Source organism: Myxine glutinosa, chromosome 10 (genome assembly GCF_964187855.1).
Source record: "Myxine glutinosa chromosome 10, kmMyxGlut1.1, whole genome shotgun sequence".
Lineage (NCBI taxonomy): Eukaryota > Metazoa > Chordata > Myxini > Myxiniformes > Myxinidae > Myxine > Myxine glutinosa.
The window spans coordinates 66,810,171-66,829,255 of record NC_136270.1 but is presented as its reverse complement, the minus strand read 5'-3'; the positions used below and the strand labels follow the sequence as shown (position 1 = coordinate 66,829,255).

At 45.7% G+C, this 19,085-nt stretch overlaps 1 protein-coding gene across 1 annotated transcript in view; it reads right to left on the bottom strand.

Moving 5' to 3' along the window:
- LOC137433466 (uncharacterized) overlaps positions 1-19,085 on the bottom strand; it is a 58,659-nt gene that overhangs the window by 20,267 nt on the left and 19,307 nt on the right. Inside the window, exon 2 of the mRNA XM_068125793.2 lies at positions 15,648-15,683. Coding sequence (XP_067981894.2) covers positions 15,648-15,683 — 36 coding nt within the window. The remainder of the gene's footprint in view (positions 1-15,647; positions 15,684-19,085) is intronic.

The following is a 19,085-nucleotide window of genomic DNA, read 5'->3' as shown; positions in this document are numbered from 1 at the left end:
TATTGCGGCAATAGGCCGAGACCCTCTAGGCCCTATTGCCGGTCGGTGAGACGCGAAGCTGTTTTGCCCGGTTTTCGCCTCCAGCCCGGAGCGTGAACCGCGAGCGTGGACCTCAACGCCTGACCCATCTGCCCCGGACCTTCCTCCCGAACCATCTGCCTGGATTCTTCTCCCCCTGCCATCTTTACCATTGCCATTTTCTCCCATTCGTGTAAGTGTGTTCGTTCTGTCTGTATTGTCCTGGGGATAAGTTAAGCCTGTGTAGATAAGCTTGCTCTGTGTCCTGCTCCTTCCATTTCTTGTGTAAATGCCCTTCTTTCGTTTCCTCTTGTAGATAGAATTAAACCTGTGTGCTTCCTTTACCCTTGTTGGTTCTTTGGCTTCCTCTCATCCGATCGCTTTAGTCTTTTCTTTCAATTGAGTACCTGTGGCGTGATTTTGGCCGAACCGCTTTATAATCGGGTTTAGTCTGCTGATAACGGCTCGAACCGCGGACCGCTAAACCGCTCGGCAAATACCATCTTGTCCGTGGTTCGAGCGGTACTTGTCTCCCTGTTCTGCGGAGGGATTGATAAAGGTATTCGGGATAAACCCTGGACCAATAACCCTGATCAATCCACCCCACAAAAGAGCATTACAAGTACCAGGACCGGTCGGACGGCCAGCTTAACAGGACAAGGGGATTAACCCCCCCTTGCTAATGGGAGTGCCGTCCCCCGGATCCGTAACAATTGGTAGTCAGGAGTTGGGATCTGGAACCTGGGCTAAATTTATTTAGGTCAAATTTTGGACACCAATTGTGCTATTGCCTGTAACAATTGGTGTCGGGGAGTGGGATTTGGACCCGAACCAAATTTTTAATCCATCGAAAAAATTTGGTCCAAATTTGGAGCGGCCAAAATTTTATTTAATATCCCAAATTAAAGTCGAGCCATGGATGATCAAGGCGATCGGATGCCGGTAGGGGAGATAGAAGAGGGGGTAGATTCAACCCAGGACCCCAGGGAGGAATTGAGAGAGAGGGAGGAGGAAAGCAATGAGAATGCGGTAGAGGGGTTTGCAGGCGCACAAGATGGCGGCGCCTCGCATGAGGTTAGAGGCACACAAGATGGCGGCGCCATGCACGAGGTTGCAGAGGCACAAAAGGGCGCCTCACACATGGCGGCAAGAGCCGAGCCCGCAGCACCAATGGGCTGGGCCCATTTTCTGGCACAAATGAGGGCCTCTATGGAAGAGTCAATATATAATGAGAAAAGGGACGCCATGTCAGACGAATCTGGGTGTGATCTGGAAAAATTGAGGGAGGAATCCAGGTGTGAGGTGGAAAAACGGATAGTAGAGGCAAGAAGGGATCATAAAAAAAATGAAGGAGAACATGAGGTGCAAGTCAGGCGAAAAGGTCGCGGTGGTACGCGACGAGGTAGCGCGCCTTGAGGAGCGCGCAGAGAGCGAGCTTGAGCAAAGGGTAGCCAAGTTGCCCATGGCCATAAGGGACAAGACGCGGGATGTAGTAAAGCCGACGACCATCAAATTGGATTTAAAAAATGTCGGGAACGCCGGGGAAGGTTGAATTGGAAGACGAAATTTTATGGGCGCCGGCGGTCGAGGTAGAGCAAAGCGCAGGTAACTGGACCGGGGTAGAGATCGCGACCCGGGGTATGGGAAAGCCGGCGACCGCCGAGGTAGAAAAGGAAATTTTATTCGGACCAGCGGTCGCCGAGGGAAAGAAAAAGGAAATTAAGTCCGAATCATTCGAAGCAGTAGTGAAAATTGGAATTGGAGAGACCGCTGATGTAGAAAAGCACTCGCAGAGGGAAGAAATGGATTGTGCACAAAGTCTAAGCTCACACCTTGATGCCGTGCTTAACCCCAATAAAGATTTGCAGGTGTTGGAGCAGGGAGGAAGAAGAACCCCCAAGGTGAGACGGGCTGTGTATGGTGCGAAAAGGTTTATCGGAAAAGTGTTTGGCGCGAGAGGGTTTGTCACGCGATTGGGGTCGACATGGCACCCCGGCGTTTGTGAGAGGTCCGTGGTGTGTGGTGTGAGAAAGAATGGCACGCGTGTAAGAAAAAAGTGTGCGTCGGAGAGTGAGTGTGTGACAGAGTATGGGAGTGATATCAGGTGCGAGAGCGAATGCACGTCGGAGGGTATGTGTGAAACAGAGTGTACGGAGTGTGACACGGAGAGTGAGTTGGTGGTGGCGCGGGTGTGGGAGAGCACATCGGAGCGCGTGATGGGGAGTGTTACAGAGGATGTAACCGGAGAGTGTGCGCAAGAGTGTGCGCGAGAGTGTTCGGTGATGATTAGGTGTGCAGAAGAGTGCACACCCGTAGTGAGTGTTACAGAGGACGTAACGGGGGAAGAAAGGTGTGGAACGAAGTGTGTGAATGATGAGTGTGCGCGAGAGGAGTGGTGTGTAACCGGGTGTGCGAATGGTGGAATGGATGCGCAAGAAGGTGCACGAGAAAGGTGTGTAACAGAGGAGTGCATGGTAACAGAGTGTGCTGTCGAAAGTGAGGATGAGGGAACAAAAGAGTATGTGAGCGTTATGAGTAGACCTGAGTTTCTGCGAGGGGAGAATGCACGAGCGAGTGCTGTGACAAAGTGTGTGGGATATACGAGCGGCGTTGGAGCGCCGGGTTTGGAGAGTGTGAAAGGGGTCGTGTATGCGTGTGAGCATGCGAGTAAGGCATCGACGTTAAACGGGATAGCGGTTAGACCGACGTTTAACCGACGCGAACTCTCGGTCCGTGCCGGGCTGTGGGTATTGCGGGAGCCGGCGGGGATCGGTGCAGCGTTGCAGGTGGAGAGGCAGCGTTGCCTCTCTTCGGAGCATCATGCACGATCCGTGCCGGGCCCCGCCTCGCACGGTCGAGTCCGGGCTTTGCTGGGCAACGCGACCGGTCTGGTTCGAGGGAAGGTAGGAGGGACCGGAGCGGCGCCCCCCTGGGGTGGCGGCGTTCCACCCGGGCAAGGTTGGCCTATCGCGCTTGGGAGTGAGAGGCCCTGCGTAGGGATGGTGCTTTAAACCTCGGCCCAACCAAACCTCCTCCCCTGAACCGAGTGCCGGACGGACCCAACCGCGGTAGACAAACCACCCGCATTCCTCGCTCGGCTTTGCGAAGCTGAGCGTTGAAAATGTAACAACGTACCGAGAGGCTCAAGTTTAATGGACTGTGAAGATGATAGTGTTTCGATTCGAAATTGGGAATAGGGAATATGATTGGCAAATTGGATTGGTAAATTTGATTGGCGAAGATGATTGGCAGTAAAGATTGGCAAATTTGATTGGCAGAAAATTGGATGGGCAAAATTGATAGTGGGAGATGCCCGAGGTGGAGGGATGGCCAATCCACCATCCCTCACATCCCCGGGCACATGAGCATTATTTATGGGGTTTGGCAGTGTAAGTTCGCCGAGGGCGGGTTAGGATAAATGGATTAGGGACCTAGAGAAATGACAATAGGTAACTGTAGGGTTAAGTAGCGACATTGTACCTGTAGTGGGGATGTAGAATAGATTAGGTGGATGATAATGACGTGGTATGTGCAATAGTGTAAGGGATGACTGGGGATGCACTAAGTTAGAAGGGCACCAGGTAGATCAGATGATGCAGTGTGTTTGTGGTGTGGTTTTTTGAATGAGGCATTGCGTATGGAAGTTTTCGCTGGTGAGCATGTTGAAATGAGGAATTGAGAGGCAATGCTCGTGAATGGTGCAGTGTGTGTGAAGGAGGTGATGGAGCAGCGTATGGTGAAAAGTGCGATTGTGAGTTGTATTGAGCGAATGGTCCCGGAGGAAAGAGGGCGCAGGGAGCACCAGGTGTAATGGAACAGGTGTGCAAGTGAACAGGTGTGCAAGTGAACAGGTGTGCAAGTGAACAGGTGTATGGAGAATGGTTGTGTGAAATAGCTAGTATGGAATGGAGTATGGAATGGATGGTGTGGAGTGAGTATGGTGGAAAACGTGGAGTGGAGTGGTTGGTGCGAAAGGAGTGGATGGGGAAGATGGACCCCTTTCACGAATACCCGGGGAGGGTAGTTTAAGAGTAGGTAGAGGGTATAGGTAAATTGTGGTGGATATTGGCATCTGTGGTGCGTGTGGTAGAATGGTGTTTGGATGGGTGCATTAGTGAGGTGGAAATGGCTGGGTGTGTGGCCAGTTAGTGTGTGTGTGGTTAAATGGGCACTCCGCCACTGTGAGGATGTCGGCCAGGTGAGGCCGCAGGTGGGCTCAGGGAGCCGGTAGAGTTGTGAATGGGGCTCGGGGCTCCGGAGGACGGACCCGGGTAGCCCAGTGCCAGAGAGGGCACTGAGTGGGGAGAGCGCCAGAGGGCCTTCCCCAAGTAGATAGGTTAGGGTAAGGAGCAGGTAAGCTCGGAGGCAACTGCAGTGGCGGAGGTGTGCAGGTGAGTAGACCTGCTAGGGGAGCCACACGACTCAGCCCCGAAATTGTGCGAAGGCACAGGGAGTTGAATCGGGGGAGTGAGACCCCAAATTGATGAGCACCACAGTTTGGTCAATGGGAGTTTGGTTTTTAGAAACGCATCGAGTAAAGTGGCCAATGGTTTAGCAGGGAGAGACCCCGGGTAGTGTAAAGAATGTTAAAGTCATTTAGAGGATAGTTAGGACTGAAATCTCCTCGCACCATCTACATCCACTCACCTGAGGTGATGACAGTGCTTCACACCACACCATGGTTTGGTATTTTTGTTGCAAATGTTTTGGAGTGTCAGACGCATCATGACGTGGGTGTGACATTGTGTTGTTGTTCCATCTCTTCCTCCCTAAGAGGGATTGATGATGAATTAGGTGATGGCAAATTTGGTTAGAAATTGGGATTGTAACGAATTTGGAATTAGGGGAGATATGGGGAAGACGAGACAGTAGAGACGGATTTGTAAATTGTGTAAATATGGGGTAAGGGGCGAGGGTAGAGTAGGTGACGGGGGGGGGGGGGGGGGTGACGTACGTTAGGAACGAGCTTTCTCCGCTCGCTCTCCATGCGCACCTCACCTCTGCATTGCCTTGTGTTGATGTGTACCCTTGTGCCCTTACCCATCGCTGACTCTGCTTTGTCTTCCTCCCCACCCATCGACCGTGCTCTCTGGGCACTGAGGGGAAGCGTGCGGGAGACGCATCTGTGTGCCCGATCCGCCGCTGCACAGCTGCCTGGATCGGTACACCACTTATGGACCACATGTTTGTGGCTAAGCACCACACCCATATGGACCCCACGTGTTGGGGCCTGGCCCCTCTGCTGGGACCGGCCATTGTGGCCGGAAGTCTTCGCTTGCGGACCTCGGTGAGGTGGCTCCTTTTGCCCAACAGGTGGACCACCCATAGTTGGCCCCTGTGGGCCCCAAATAAAAATGGACGCGTTTTGTGCTTTTGTTTTATTATGGTCAAATAGGCAGCAAGCCACAAGAGGCAACAACCAACAAGAAGAACAACATCGGGAACATCGGCCAGCAGACGGAGCAGAAAGAAGACCGTGCAACAGTTGTTGTTTTTTATTGAAATGTATGACTGTGCACTGTATGGTGCTTGATGGTGCTTGCTTTGGTGCTTATTGGTGCTTTGGTGCTTGCATGCTCGGGGATGCATTGCAATATCAATTCTGCATCCCCGGGCATGTGAAGGTGGTGTATCGGTGCAGTGCATGCTTTTCCTCCCTCCCGCAGGATTCTTTTTGTTTCCCAAAAATGACAGGTCCTGGGTTTGCCATGTAAATACAAATTAGTGCTGTGTAAATAATGCTCCCCACCGTAAATGTTTAGTTTGCGAATAATTCCGCAGTTCGGTTATTCTGTGGGTGTGAATCTGTTAGGCAGGATGCAACGTGGCAGGGGACATACTTAATTGTGTTTAAAATTGTCGCACTCAGGGTAAGGTTAATAGTAGAGGGGTATTACACCTGAGTGTCACATTAAGTTAAAGTTTTTTCGGCCCGGGACGTGCCTGGAGGAATGAGGGTGCTGTGTTAGGGTTTTGAGAACCCTGTACTTGTAAATTGTTGTAAATATACCCCTTTGTAAATAATTATTTTTGTAAATACCTCCATTTCTTGTAAAGGTCAAAGGTCGTCCCCTAGTTAGTCCACATTGCAACACGTAGCGAATCATAGGCCCTCTTCGTAGTTATTTCATTATTATGTGTTCCAGGTAAGGCTGTGTTTCCAATAGTTGACTACATTGCATCAATCAAATAAGATACACCCCCTTCAACTTCCCCAATCGTCTCTTTAAAGTGCCAGTAAGGCGGCGTTCGCCGCCGTTGCATTGGGCTGTTTTGTTGGCATCACACCGCCAAAACTCCATTACGCATGAGGCCAAGAACAGAGAAGAAGGGGGGAGGAGCCGCCGGATCACGGGCGTGGCACCAACTCGTCATCAAAGGTGGAGTCAGAGAGCCCTTACCAACCAACCAGTTCCGAGGTGAGCGACCCGGTAGGCGTGCCCTCGTAGCCCGTGGTTTGATTTCGGGGAGGGCAATAAAAGGAGGAGTGAGGGAATGCTTACGCAGATGAGTGAGGGAGAACGAAGAACAGATGAGAGAAAAGGGATTCGGCAGGAACAGATACGGGAGAGCAGATACGGCAGAGCAAAACGAGGACAAAGAGAGGAGTGATCCAGCCGAACCGAGAGAGAGAGAGAGACGGGAGGGGGTGCTCGTATTGCCGAAATAGGCCGAGACCCTCTAGGCCCTATTGCCGGTCGGTGAGAAGCGAAGCTGTTTTGCCGGGTTTACACTTCGAACCCGGAGCGTGAACCGCGAGCGTGGACCTCAACGCCTGACCCATCTGCCCCGGACCTTCCTCCCGAACCATCTGCCTGGATTCTTCTCCCCCTGCCATCTTTACCATTGCCATTTTCTCCCATTCGTGTAAGTGTGTTCATTCTGTCTGTATTGTCCTGGGGATAAGTTAAGCCTGTGTAGATAAGCTTGCTCTGTGTCCTGCTCCTTCCATTTCTTGTATAAATGCTCTTCTTTCGTTTCCTCTTGTAGATAGAAATAAACCTGTGTTCTTCCTTTACCCTTGTTGGTTCTTTGGCTTCCCTATCATCCGATCGCTTTAGTCTTTTCTTTCAATTGAGTACCTGTGGCGCGATTTTGGCCGAACCGCTTTATAATCGGGTTTAGTCTGCTGATAACGGCTCGAACCGCGGACCGCTAAACCGCTCGGCAAATACCATCTTGTCCGTGGTTCGAGCAGTACTTGTTTCCCTGTTCTGCGGAGGGATTGATAAAGGTATTCGGGATAAACCCTGGACCAATAACCCTGATCAATCCCACCCCGCAAAAGAGCATTACAAGTACCAGGACCGGTCGGACGGCCAGCTTAACAGGACAAGGGGATTAACCCCCCCTTGCTAACGGGAGTGCCGTCCCCCGGATCCGTAACAATATGTTAACCTTTGTGGCAAGCAAGTGAGGTAAGCTGACGTTTCAAACACTGATTTATTTTTACGGCGTAGCCCATAAGGCAATGCCGTCTGGAACACCGTTTGTCTGTCTGTCCGGTGTATGCACTGTATGTATGTATACACTGTATATGTCCCTCGCAAACGTCCGCCAATCAGAGCTGAAGATCTGGTCACATGACAAGGGACAGCGTTTAGTAACCATTACAGTTGCATATTTTATGAAAAGGAAATATAATAACCTTCTGTGGAACATTTTGGGGTCCCGGCGGGCGTCGTAAGGTTGGTAGAGATTCGTAAGGTAGGTCGGAGGTTTTAGAAATTCCTCAATACAATTATGATTTTGAAATGCGATCGATCGACACGGACCTTGCCCCCGAATCCGGAAGTGAACAGATGGTGACCGTTCGCTGGTTTGATAATATCTCAATGCAATCGTGAATTAACATTATATTTTGATATATTAATACCATAGTATTAATTCATGATTGGAATGATGAATGATGCTGTTTGGAATGAAAATATAGAGATATTGAGTTTAAAGCAGAATGAGGAAATGACGTAAGGGTTTCCATCCATGACATTCGCGGATTCCCCATTTGCAGTTTCACCATTGGCTGAATATAGCAACATTCAGACTGGGTACGTTTTTTGTGCAAGTCCTTCACGAACCTGCTGTCAATACCTGACGTTCAACTGAAGGTGGCACAGGAATTTGGAATTAATTGGAAAAAAAATTAATACTCAGATTATTTGCTGACTGCTAACTGGTTTCCCCACCATCCTCTTCAACTAAAGTACCAAACAAGCCCGGCTACGCCATTGTTAGACTACGGGTCTTGTTGGATTGGTATTTTTCACTATCAGGCCGAAGCACAAGACGCGTTTCTCTCATGCTGCAAGCAGGTCGGTGGTCTTTCTGGTATTTACCGCCTCTCCTTCGGTCTATCTCCCTCTGCTCTCTCAACTTTCCGACCCTCCCAATCTTCTCTCTCCAGGATCCACATGCTCTTCCATGAACCCCCTCCTGGTTAAACTCCTAAAAATCCAGGCTTTCCACATCCCGCAACTCTTTCCTCACTTTTGCTGTTGGTGAAACCACCTATTGTAGAGCTTGTTCAATCCCATTCTTCCCTCCAGGCCTTCAAACATACAATGCACCAACATTTCATGTCACCCCCTCTCCATTAAAAACCAACGATCTTTTTCACCCCCATTAACCTTACCTAACCCAACCCTCTTATTTGCAGGTTGTAGCTTTTCCTCACCTCCTCTTTCTTTCTCTCACCTCTTTTCCTGGTCGTTCATTCCCTCACTTATTGTGGCCATATTTGGCCCCAGTGTCCATCCATCACCTTTTATCCTCTGTTTCTTCACTCTTCAATGAGCTTGTCGAGCGATTTTTGTCGACAAAGCGACAAATTCTTGTCGAGCGAAAGAAGATCATTGAAATTCCCTTTATTTTTAGAAGGCAACCAACTTCCGACCTCCAAAATGTCTTGATTTCTGTCAAGTCAAGGCCAACATTTTCAAGAAAAGAAATCAATTTTATTGTTTTGAATTTTGTGTGGTCATCATGATAAACCACTGACAAAAGAGCAGCTCTGAGGTCTCGACTCACGGACATGAGATGGTGGTCTCGAAATCCATATGCAGCTGACACAAATCCTTTACATTTCAACTTGTCACAGCCAACATGGCATTTGCATCATGTCTTCTCCTTTGTGGGTCAGCAGTCAGGACCCTTGCATAATACCTTGCACTTCTGAGTACAGTGGAACCGAACTCTCTGAGCATCAAGGCCTGCTCCATTCTCATCATAAACAGGTTCATAGCCTCTTGATTTTTCCACTGCTTGTCATCTCTTTCACACCAACACCAAGCAGCAAGTGTTAATCCACGGACACACTACCTCTTAAGCACCCTGTATTCACCTCCACTCCACTCCCCCTTTTGTTGTTGCCAATGGAATTATCTTCGTTCTTTCACACCAGCACTCGAGGTGGGGATTCACTCCGATTTCATGTTTTTTTTCTCCAATATTACTCAAAAAACTTTCTACTCTTCCTAATCACGTTTGTTTACTCTTCCCATGTCTACCTGTTTCACACTGCCCTATTGCATATACAGTGCCTTCAGAAAGTATTCACACCCCTTGAACTTTTTCACAGTTTGATGTTACAGCCTGAACTTAAAATGAATAAAATTGAGATTTTAAAAAATCACTGATCTACACATAATACCTCATTATGTCAAAGTGGAATATTGTTTTAGATTTTCTTTTGACAAATTAATAAAAAGTGAAAAGCTTAAATGTCTTGAGTCAATACGTATTCAACCCCTATTGCTATGACACTCCAAATTGAGCTCAGGTGCATCGAATTTTCTTTGATCATCCTTGAGTTGTCTCTACAACTTGATGGGAGTCCACCTGAGGCCAATTCAATTGATTGGACATGATTTAGAAGGAAACACACCTTTCTTTCTAAGTTCCCACAGTTGACAGTGCATGTCTAAGCAGAAACTCCACCATGAAGCCCAAGGAACTGTGCATAGAACTCCGACATAGAATTGTGAGGAGGCACAGATCTGGGGAAGGGTATAAAACAATTTCGAGAGTGTTCAAAGTTTCCAAGAACACAGTGAGCTCCATCATTAGGAAATGGAAAGAATATAGAACCACCCAGACTTTTTCTAGAGCTGGCCGTCCGACCAATCTGAGCAACTGGGAAATAAGGACCTTGATCAGGGAGGTGACCAAGAACACAATGACCACTCTGACAGAACTACAGAGTTCCTTAGCTGAGATGAGAGAACCTGCCGGAAGGACAACAGTCTTTGCAGCACTTCACAAATCTAGGCTTTATGGGAGAATGGCCAGACGGAAGCCACTCCTGAGAAAAGACACATGACAGCACACCTGGTGTTAGCAAAGAGGCACGGGAAAGACAGGAGAGCATGAGGCAAAATATTCTGTTGTCTGATGAGATGAAAATTGAACTCTTTGGCCTGAATGGAAAGGGCTACTTCTGGTGGAAACTGAGCCCAGATTATTTTCCATCTAACAGCATTCCTACTGTGAGACATGGTGGTAGCAGCATCAAGCTATGGGGATGCTTTTCAGTGGTAGGAACTGTGAGAGTTGTAAGGATAGAGGGAACAATGAATGGAGCTAAATACAGTGGAAATCCTTGAGGTGAACCTTCTTCAGAGGGCAATAAACTTTAGACTGAGGCGAAGATTTACATTGCAACAGGACAATGATCCCAAGCATACAGCCAAAGCAACACTGGAATGGATTCAGAACAAGAATGTGAAAGTCCTTGAGTGGCCCAGCCAAAGCCCAGACCTGAATCCCATTGATAAATCTGTGCAATGATTTGAAGATTGCTGTTCACTGACAATCTCCATCCAACTTGTCAGTTTGAGCAAATCTGCAAGAAAGAATGGGAGAAACTACACCAATCCAGATATGCCAAGCTGATACAGACAAACCCAAGAAGAGTCGAATATGTAATCGCTGCCAAAGGCACTTTTACGAAGTATTGTCTTAGGGCGTTGAATACTTCTGTAAATTAGATATTTCTAAATTTCATTTTTAATACATTTATTTAAAAATTCTAAAAACATGATTTCACTTTGTCATTATGTGTAGATCAGTGACAAAAAAATCTCAATTTAATAGGTTTTAAACTCGGGCTGTAACGCAACCAAATTTGTGAAAAAAGTCAAGGGATGTGAATACTTTCTGAAGGCACTGTATGATAACATTATCACCTGTTGTTTTGCTCTTTTCATTGTACTTGATGCTCCAAAACGGAGACGATGCTATTATCATGTTTTAAAGTGTGATTATCCAATGTTACACGTTGTATGGAGAGGCTTTATAAGTCTAAGACATTTATAAAACAATGGAGTAAACAATTTTTAATTTGCTTACGCAGAGGCCATTTCTTTCAAAGTAACATACATGGTAGGTATACATATTGCAGCTGGTCTATCTATCTGTGTTTATCTATCTATTGACCAACTACCCTCACTGTCGAACTTTCAAGTCTTTATAGTAAGGGAAACATATGAAAATCTGTTAACTAAATTGTTACCAAAAAGTTTCTTCACCAATATGTTTGTAAAGGTGTGTAATAACATGTGTTAAAATGTTGAAGGTCAACTCCCGTGGGAAACCCAGAAAGAAAGCTGTTGAATTCGGGTACCGAAAAATTATTTTCGAGAATTTTTATTTTTTTAAATCGGCCCTTAAGTAACTTATGAGGGGTCAAATAAGGGTTTTTCATGATTCTGAGTTTATTGTTAACATTTATATTTCACCACAGATACTCCTTTGTGGAAAAATAATTTCTAAATATATCTCATTTTCTACTTTGCAGGACATGGAGTCTAGCAATATGGATGAAGACGTTACTCCACCTGTGCTCAATTGCTTAATCTGTGCATGCTCGGATACACCAGCTGAAAGGCTCATACAGGCAACTCCAAAGGGATACTCAACTTTATTGAAACAAGCAGAAACTGTCGAAAATGTTACTGTTGTGGAACGTATGAAGGAGGCTCAAAAGGAAGGAAAACTGAGGTACCACCAGAAGTGTAAAAATGATCTGTACAACAACTTTGTTGCAACCACCAAGAAGTCAGCTCAAGCATCAAAGGCAGAGAAAGAGTCATCAAAGTTGAAGAGAAGACGCACTACTTGTGAGTTCAGTTCATCAACTGGCTGCAGTTCTAGAAGATCACAGTCAGTTGACCTCCTGTATAAGGATGTATGCATTCTTTGCAACCAACCAGCCCAGCTCTACAAAAATAATCCAGCACAAGCTAGAAAGAAATACAGAGTGCCAGATAATTTGACTGCAGATACACTGAAGGCAAGCTTGCTGAAGACAGCACGGAGTAGCGGGGATGACTGGGGCACTGAAGTCACTGGACGCCTGGAAGGGATCAACGACTTGGTAGCAGAAGAAACACTGTACCATTTGCGATGCAAACTTATGTTTGCGAGAGGTGACAGTTTGTCCAAGACTGATATAACCACCTTTAGAGGCCATTTTTCCCCGCAAAGCGGGGGTTGGCCTTTTTCGGGAGCCGTGGTTGTTGTTGTTTTTCGGTCCCCTTTTTGAAGCAATGTTTTACGGCCGGATGCCCTTCCTGACGCCAACCCTTTTTGTCGCCTTTAATGACAAACAGGGAATTACCAGTGAGCTGGTACTCAATTAGCCAACCTCAGAAGGATGACAGGCTGAGTCAACCCCCCTGGCGTTAATTCAGCGATCGACCGGGATTCGAACCCAGGATCCTAGGATCCTAAGCCGGCACCCTAGCCGCTAGCCCAACACCAGGGTTATGTCCAAGACTGATGAGGAAGGAAAAAGGAAGAGAGGACAGAGGAGTATTGATGAGGAGCGAGAGGCAGTTTTTATTGAATTCTGCGAATGGTTAGACTCAGAATTAGAGCATGGGGTAATGAACATGGACCAAGTCCATGAAAAGCTGCAGGAGTTTGATCAGTCACCAGAGAAGAGCCTTTCTTATTCAAAGCATTGGCTAAAGATAAAACTTCTAGAGAAATACGAAGACACCTTGTATTTCACAACACAGGAAATAAGGGCAGATGTACTCTGTCTCAAAGATGGCACCGACAATATTCTGCGAGGGCATCATGCTAATCTTGACCATGGAGATGAGAAGACTCAGATCATAAAGACGGCACTCAAGTTCATATCCAATGATATTGCCTTGATTGATTTAGGTCCAAAGTCATACCCCACCACACACAGTATGACTGACATCGATAGTCAGCTGACACTTGTTCCTGCAAGCCTTCAGATGTTCTTGAGACCGATTGTCAAGACAGACGAAAGAGTTGCCGTTTGGGGGCAGAATTTTATTAAGGCCTGTCGACCTCGGTCTGGAGTATTGCCACACCAAATGGGGCTTGCCATACAACTTGATCATAGATTTGGGTCAAAATGGATGCTCAACAAGTTCCACCGGCTGGGATACACTGAGTCTTACACGGAGACACAAAACTACAAATACTGCTTCCTTAATAGTAGGAGTGGAGATGATGTTCCAGATACTTCTGGCACTCTTGACACCATTGTGGAGGAAACCGATGAACAGATCAATGATGCGTTGATGCTGCGCTTGAGGATCAATCAGTGATGACAGCCAAAGTGCCAGCCAGTGAAAGTGAATTGTCAAGTAATGATCAGGTGGTCTTTATGGAGGTTGGGGAAACAAACAATGCAGTCACTCAGTTTGTTGGAGACAATATAGATTTAAACATTGTCTCTATTCACGGAAACACTCCCTTTCACTCAATGGGTTGGATCGAAGTCACCTCTCCGGCACCACCTTTGCCAGATCCACAGACAACAGCAGCCTTCCCCCGGGTGAAGTTGAAGGCACTCGACAAAGCTAAGATCCTGAGAGGAACTGAAGTAAAGATTATTCCATTTACGAACAGGAAACAGATAGGAACGAACGCGATCATGTTTCTCCCCCTCGCTGAGCTTTCCTCCTCCCTGGCTCATGATCAGCCACTCCTCACTCCAGGTGACACACTCTGGGCAGCGGGGTGGGTGATCAAAGCCAACGATCCTGAGTTCCCACACTACAACTGGAATGGCTGGATGAAGAGAATCCATGCTAATGATGCAAAGCAGAGCACACAGATCGAGTTCCTCCCAGTTATTGAAGGAGACCCTAATGACCTCAACACCATCTTCACCACTCTGAAAGAGTGCATACGGCGCGCTGGGGTCGCTATAGTGACCTTTGATCTTCCGATTTGGCTGAAGGCTGTGAATATAATAAAGCAGGCAAATCTACCCGTCATTCCAAGGTTGGGTGGTTTTCACCTGCTGAAGTCTTATCTTGGATCAATGGGTAACATCATGGAAGATTCTGGACTCCTAGATGTGATCCAGTTGATCTATCCGACGATGACCGGCGATGCAGCTGCAAGAAGAATGGGGTCACGTGCATCTCGGCCTGTGGAGTCTGTAATGGCATTACATGCAGAAACTGCAGTCATGATGTTGTTGAGTCTGAAGAAGACATAGACAATGACTGTTGAAACTTCTGACATTGTGAATGAGAAATAACTCTTGAGTATTATATATGTATGTGAAATAAAAGCTACTTTGTGTGTAAATGTAAAAGTGAAAATATAAATGTTAACAATCAACTCAGAATCATGAAAAACCCTTATTTGACCCCTCATAAGTTACTTAAGGGCCGATTTAAAAAAATAAAAATTCTCGAAAATAATTTTTCGGTACCCGAATTCAACAGCTTTTTTTCTGGGTTTCCCACGGCAGTTGAACTTCAACATTTTAACACATGTTATTACACACCTTTACAAACATATTGGTGAAGAAATTTTTTGGTAACAATTTAGTTAACAGATTTGTGAAATATCTCATAAAATGCCCTTACTATTAGTCATATAAACAAGAAAAACAAAATGGCTTAGTTCTGTTTGGAAAAGAACAGGTGGTATGGACCACTGAGGAATTCGTATCCATAAAAATGAGTTTGGATTAAGTATTTGGATTGTTTCATGATATTGGCAATTTAGATGAATAAGACATTTATACGAAGCACAATTACTGATGTGGTTTGGTTTGTGATGAGGAGAGAAAACGAGTATGCGGTGAGGCGAGTGATGGAGATGGGATTGCCAGGAAGAAGAGGAAGGCCAAAAAACAAAACAGATGGAAGGATGCGGTGGTGAGAGATTTATAAGTTGTGGGATTGGAAGAGAAAGTGAGCGAATGACAGAAGTTGGAGAAATTTGATCAACCAACATTGTGGTGACCCCATGTAAAAAAATGGGAAAAGAGGAAAAAGAAGAAGAAGATGACTAAGACATTGACATGCGTTAGCCCAAACATACTATCCCATTGTTGGTTGCAATATGTCACCAGCTAAACCCACGTGACGTTGAGTTAGGATGTCAATTGGTCAATAAGAGAGCAGACTAGAGTAATGACTATGCTCACTCAGTTGTTATTACTGTCAGTTCAAAATGCAATCTGTCGTTAATTCCTATAAGGCCAGGTTGCTCACACACCAAATTTAGTTGCACACCTTATACACATTCCATGGTATTTTCTATAGAAATCAGGCCACTGTGTGCCAGTGCTGTGATCAATATAAAAATAAAAATAATGATATATAATTCATGTGAGAGTTGGCCACCTGTTGTTCTCCAATGGACTTCCTGGTCTGGTATTTCTGTGGTGTTTCATGCGTAGCACATGCAAAGAAAAACAGAAAAAGAGCCACAATATGACTTTTTTCATTGCAGAAGAACCAAATCACAATTTTGATCTAACAACCAAAATGTACATGGGGATGCTTTAATATCGATAACAAATAACGTTGGTTTGTGGTGATGCTCCAAAATGCAATCTGAGGATGGGTGTGGGTATTGAGGGAGGGGTCGATGGGGGCAAGACAATGAGGTTAGGGTATCCACATCCAATTCTTCAGGTATGGCATTTGTACTTAGACAATGAACACAAGATTTACACTAAGCACAATTATTAGTCAAAGGGCTAATTTAAAGTATAGTATGTGAGCTTATGATTCAGGAACCATTAAAATATTATGTACCCAAAGATGGCTGAATTTAACCACCTGACCTCTACATCCCCATCTGCCTGATTGAGAGGGAGAGAGAGAGTGAGAAAGACAGGACAAAAAACGAGGTGTAGTTTGATATTAGCTGGAGTACAACTAACCGACATTGTAAAGACAATAGTGTGTGTGTGTGTGTGTGTGTGTGTGTGTGTGTGTGTGTGTGTGTGTGTGTGTGTGTGTGACCCACTCCCCCATGTGTGTGTGTGTGTGTGTCTGTGTGTGTGTCTGTGTGTGTGTGTGACCCACTCCCCTGTGTGTATGTATGTGTGTGTGTGTGTGACCCACTCCCCCGTGTGTGTGTGACCCACTCCCCCATGTGTGTGTGTGACCCACTCCCCCCCCCCCTTCCGTGTGTGTGTGTGTGTGTGTGTGTGTGTGTGTGTGTGAGACCCACAACCCCATGTGTGTGAGTGTGTGTGTGTGACCCACTCCCCATGTGTGTGTGTGTGTGTGACCCACTCCCCCGTGTGTGTGTGTGTGTGTGTGTGTGTGACCCACTCCCCCAAGTGTGTGTGTGTGACCCACTCTCCCGTGTGTGTGTGACCTACTCCCCTGTGGGTGATCCACTCCCTGGTGCAGTGTGCGTGATGGGGGTGGGGAGGGAGAGGATTTGAGCTCCTGAAGTCACATTTTACATGACATGTAATCACACATTTCAAACTGTATTTCCCATGTGCACGCACATGCATTCACATGTTATCAGAAGTAAATACATTGTGTAGATTACATCATTTGTGGACCTCATAAATTGGCAGTAACCATTTAGTAAAACTGAATATGCAGGATCTAATTCAATACTGTATGTCGAAATGTCACACACGTCCATGCCCATGGGATTCCCACCGGTGACCCCACTAGTATGTATAATAATAAAAATGAGAGATTTCTACCGTTACAGAAGAAGTCACTCAAAAGAGACTCACCGTGCAGCGAAGCTAAAGAGATGTCCAGGCGACACCGAAGACAACCTCTAACCTTCAACATTCCATAAATTTGTTGTGATGAAAAAAACCAACAAAAAAAAATCACCTTCATTTGAAATTCCAATTACTACGACATCGGCGCGGCATAAATTATTAAGAAACTGTCGTTTTGATTAATTATAAATGCTCCTAACTCTTGTGTTGCTAACGTTGGGTTATTAGATGCTGATGAGTGATGTAAGTGAACTGGTTTTAAAATTGCTCTCAATTCCGACGTGTAATATCCGTCTTATCAATTTGCCATTAAGATTTTCTCATGCAAATGAACTCTCCATGCTTTATCTGCCAGTAGATAGGCAAATTTGAAATGTAGTTCAGATCTCTACGTTTCAACTTCATTTCATATTCAGGATCCATTTGGCTGCCTCTTCTGCAGTACATTTATTTCAAAACGCTTCTCCCTGACCTCAATCACACAGCACATCGAGACATTTCCTCTTACTTAGTCACTGCATGTTTTTATCTGAGACCTGGGGCTCATAGGATGGTCAGGTGGAGGTATGCACACTCGACTGTAAGCTGGCTAGCCTGGTTTAGAATCCCGACCCAGCTATAAACTGCCATCCTGGTGCTTCACAGGCATCATGGACGGACGTCGAACTGGGTGTTCCGTCTACCGATATTAACCCTTGGATGCAGTGATTGGGGCCTCGGAGGCCCACAAGGTTATTTTTGTTGCAAAAACTATGCTGTACAATTTTTTTTTTGAATGAGCCTCATTTTCACCGACTTTCATGTTGTTACACAAAATTCAGTGACATAAATAAATAAATAAAATCATTCAGGCTCGTGGGAAAATCTTCATTCTTCACTTATAACCCAAAAGTCTGACACGAATGCAAGCCTGGGGCCTTCGAGGCCCCGCATAAATGTTGTTGTACTACTATGTCATATCATTATTTTCTTGATATGAGCCTCATTATATGCTCCGATAACTTGGTTACAAATAATTCAGTGACAAAAAGATGAAAAATTAAAAAAAACTTTACACGAATACATTTGTGGGGCCTCCGAGGCCCAATGGCTGCATAGGTGTAGGGTTTTTGACAGTTGTGGACATATACATTCTAAATAAAGGATTAGTGAATCATATTTTTTGAGCAAATACTCCTCCATGAGCCTCAACTTTTTAGAGAAAAAAAGTTTAAAAATCAAGAACAAAAATTTTGAAAAAAAGAAAATGATTCATTACTTGTATGGGATTCTTCCAACTACTAGGATCAATGATTCACATTTTCTGAACAAATACACATCCATGAGCATCGACTTAGATTGAAAAAGGATATGAAAGAAAAAAATCTTTAAAAAAAATAAAATAATAACATTACACGAAAACATCCGTTGGGCCTCCGAGGCCCAATGGCTGCGCTTATGTAGGATTTTTGACGCCTGCATCTGAGAGTTAAGTTGTTTGACGTCAAGGATTCCACGGTGTCCTTCGCTAAGAGTAGGTGACCTAACGCCGGCACCCTGACCAAATTACAAATACCTGTGCTAACCTGCAGAGAGCATTGCATCAGCAGCACAGCCACACCTTCAGTCAATGATGATACCCCACAGCTTTGTGCTTCATACCAACGAAGAAGAATCTGAGATCTTCCGCAATGGCAGAAAATTATTTTGTAACACATCACTGCTTTTTCTATGGCCCCAAGGATTCCCGACTTATTGTGGGGTCGACAGAGGCAGGTTTATGGTCCAATTGTTTCACGAACCGGCTCCAAGTTCGGACATTTGACTGAAGGTGATTCTACTAGGAATTTGTAATTTCTTCAGCGTTTCGGTGATAACTCAGCTACTCTTCACAAAAGACACCAGGAGATCTATGACGTTTACTGTCTATTGCTAGCAGATGGTGGATGTCATAGATCTCCTGGTGACGTCCACCATCTATTGCAGATGCACTTTTCTGCTAACCTAGCCCCCCAATGTGCCACCTGGCCCACCTGTACAGGATTTTCCCCAGCCATAATATTCATTTTCCACCTTAAATGTTTTTAACGATCTCCTT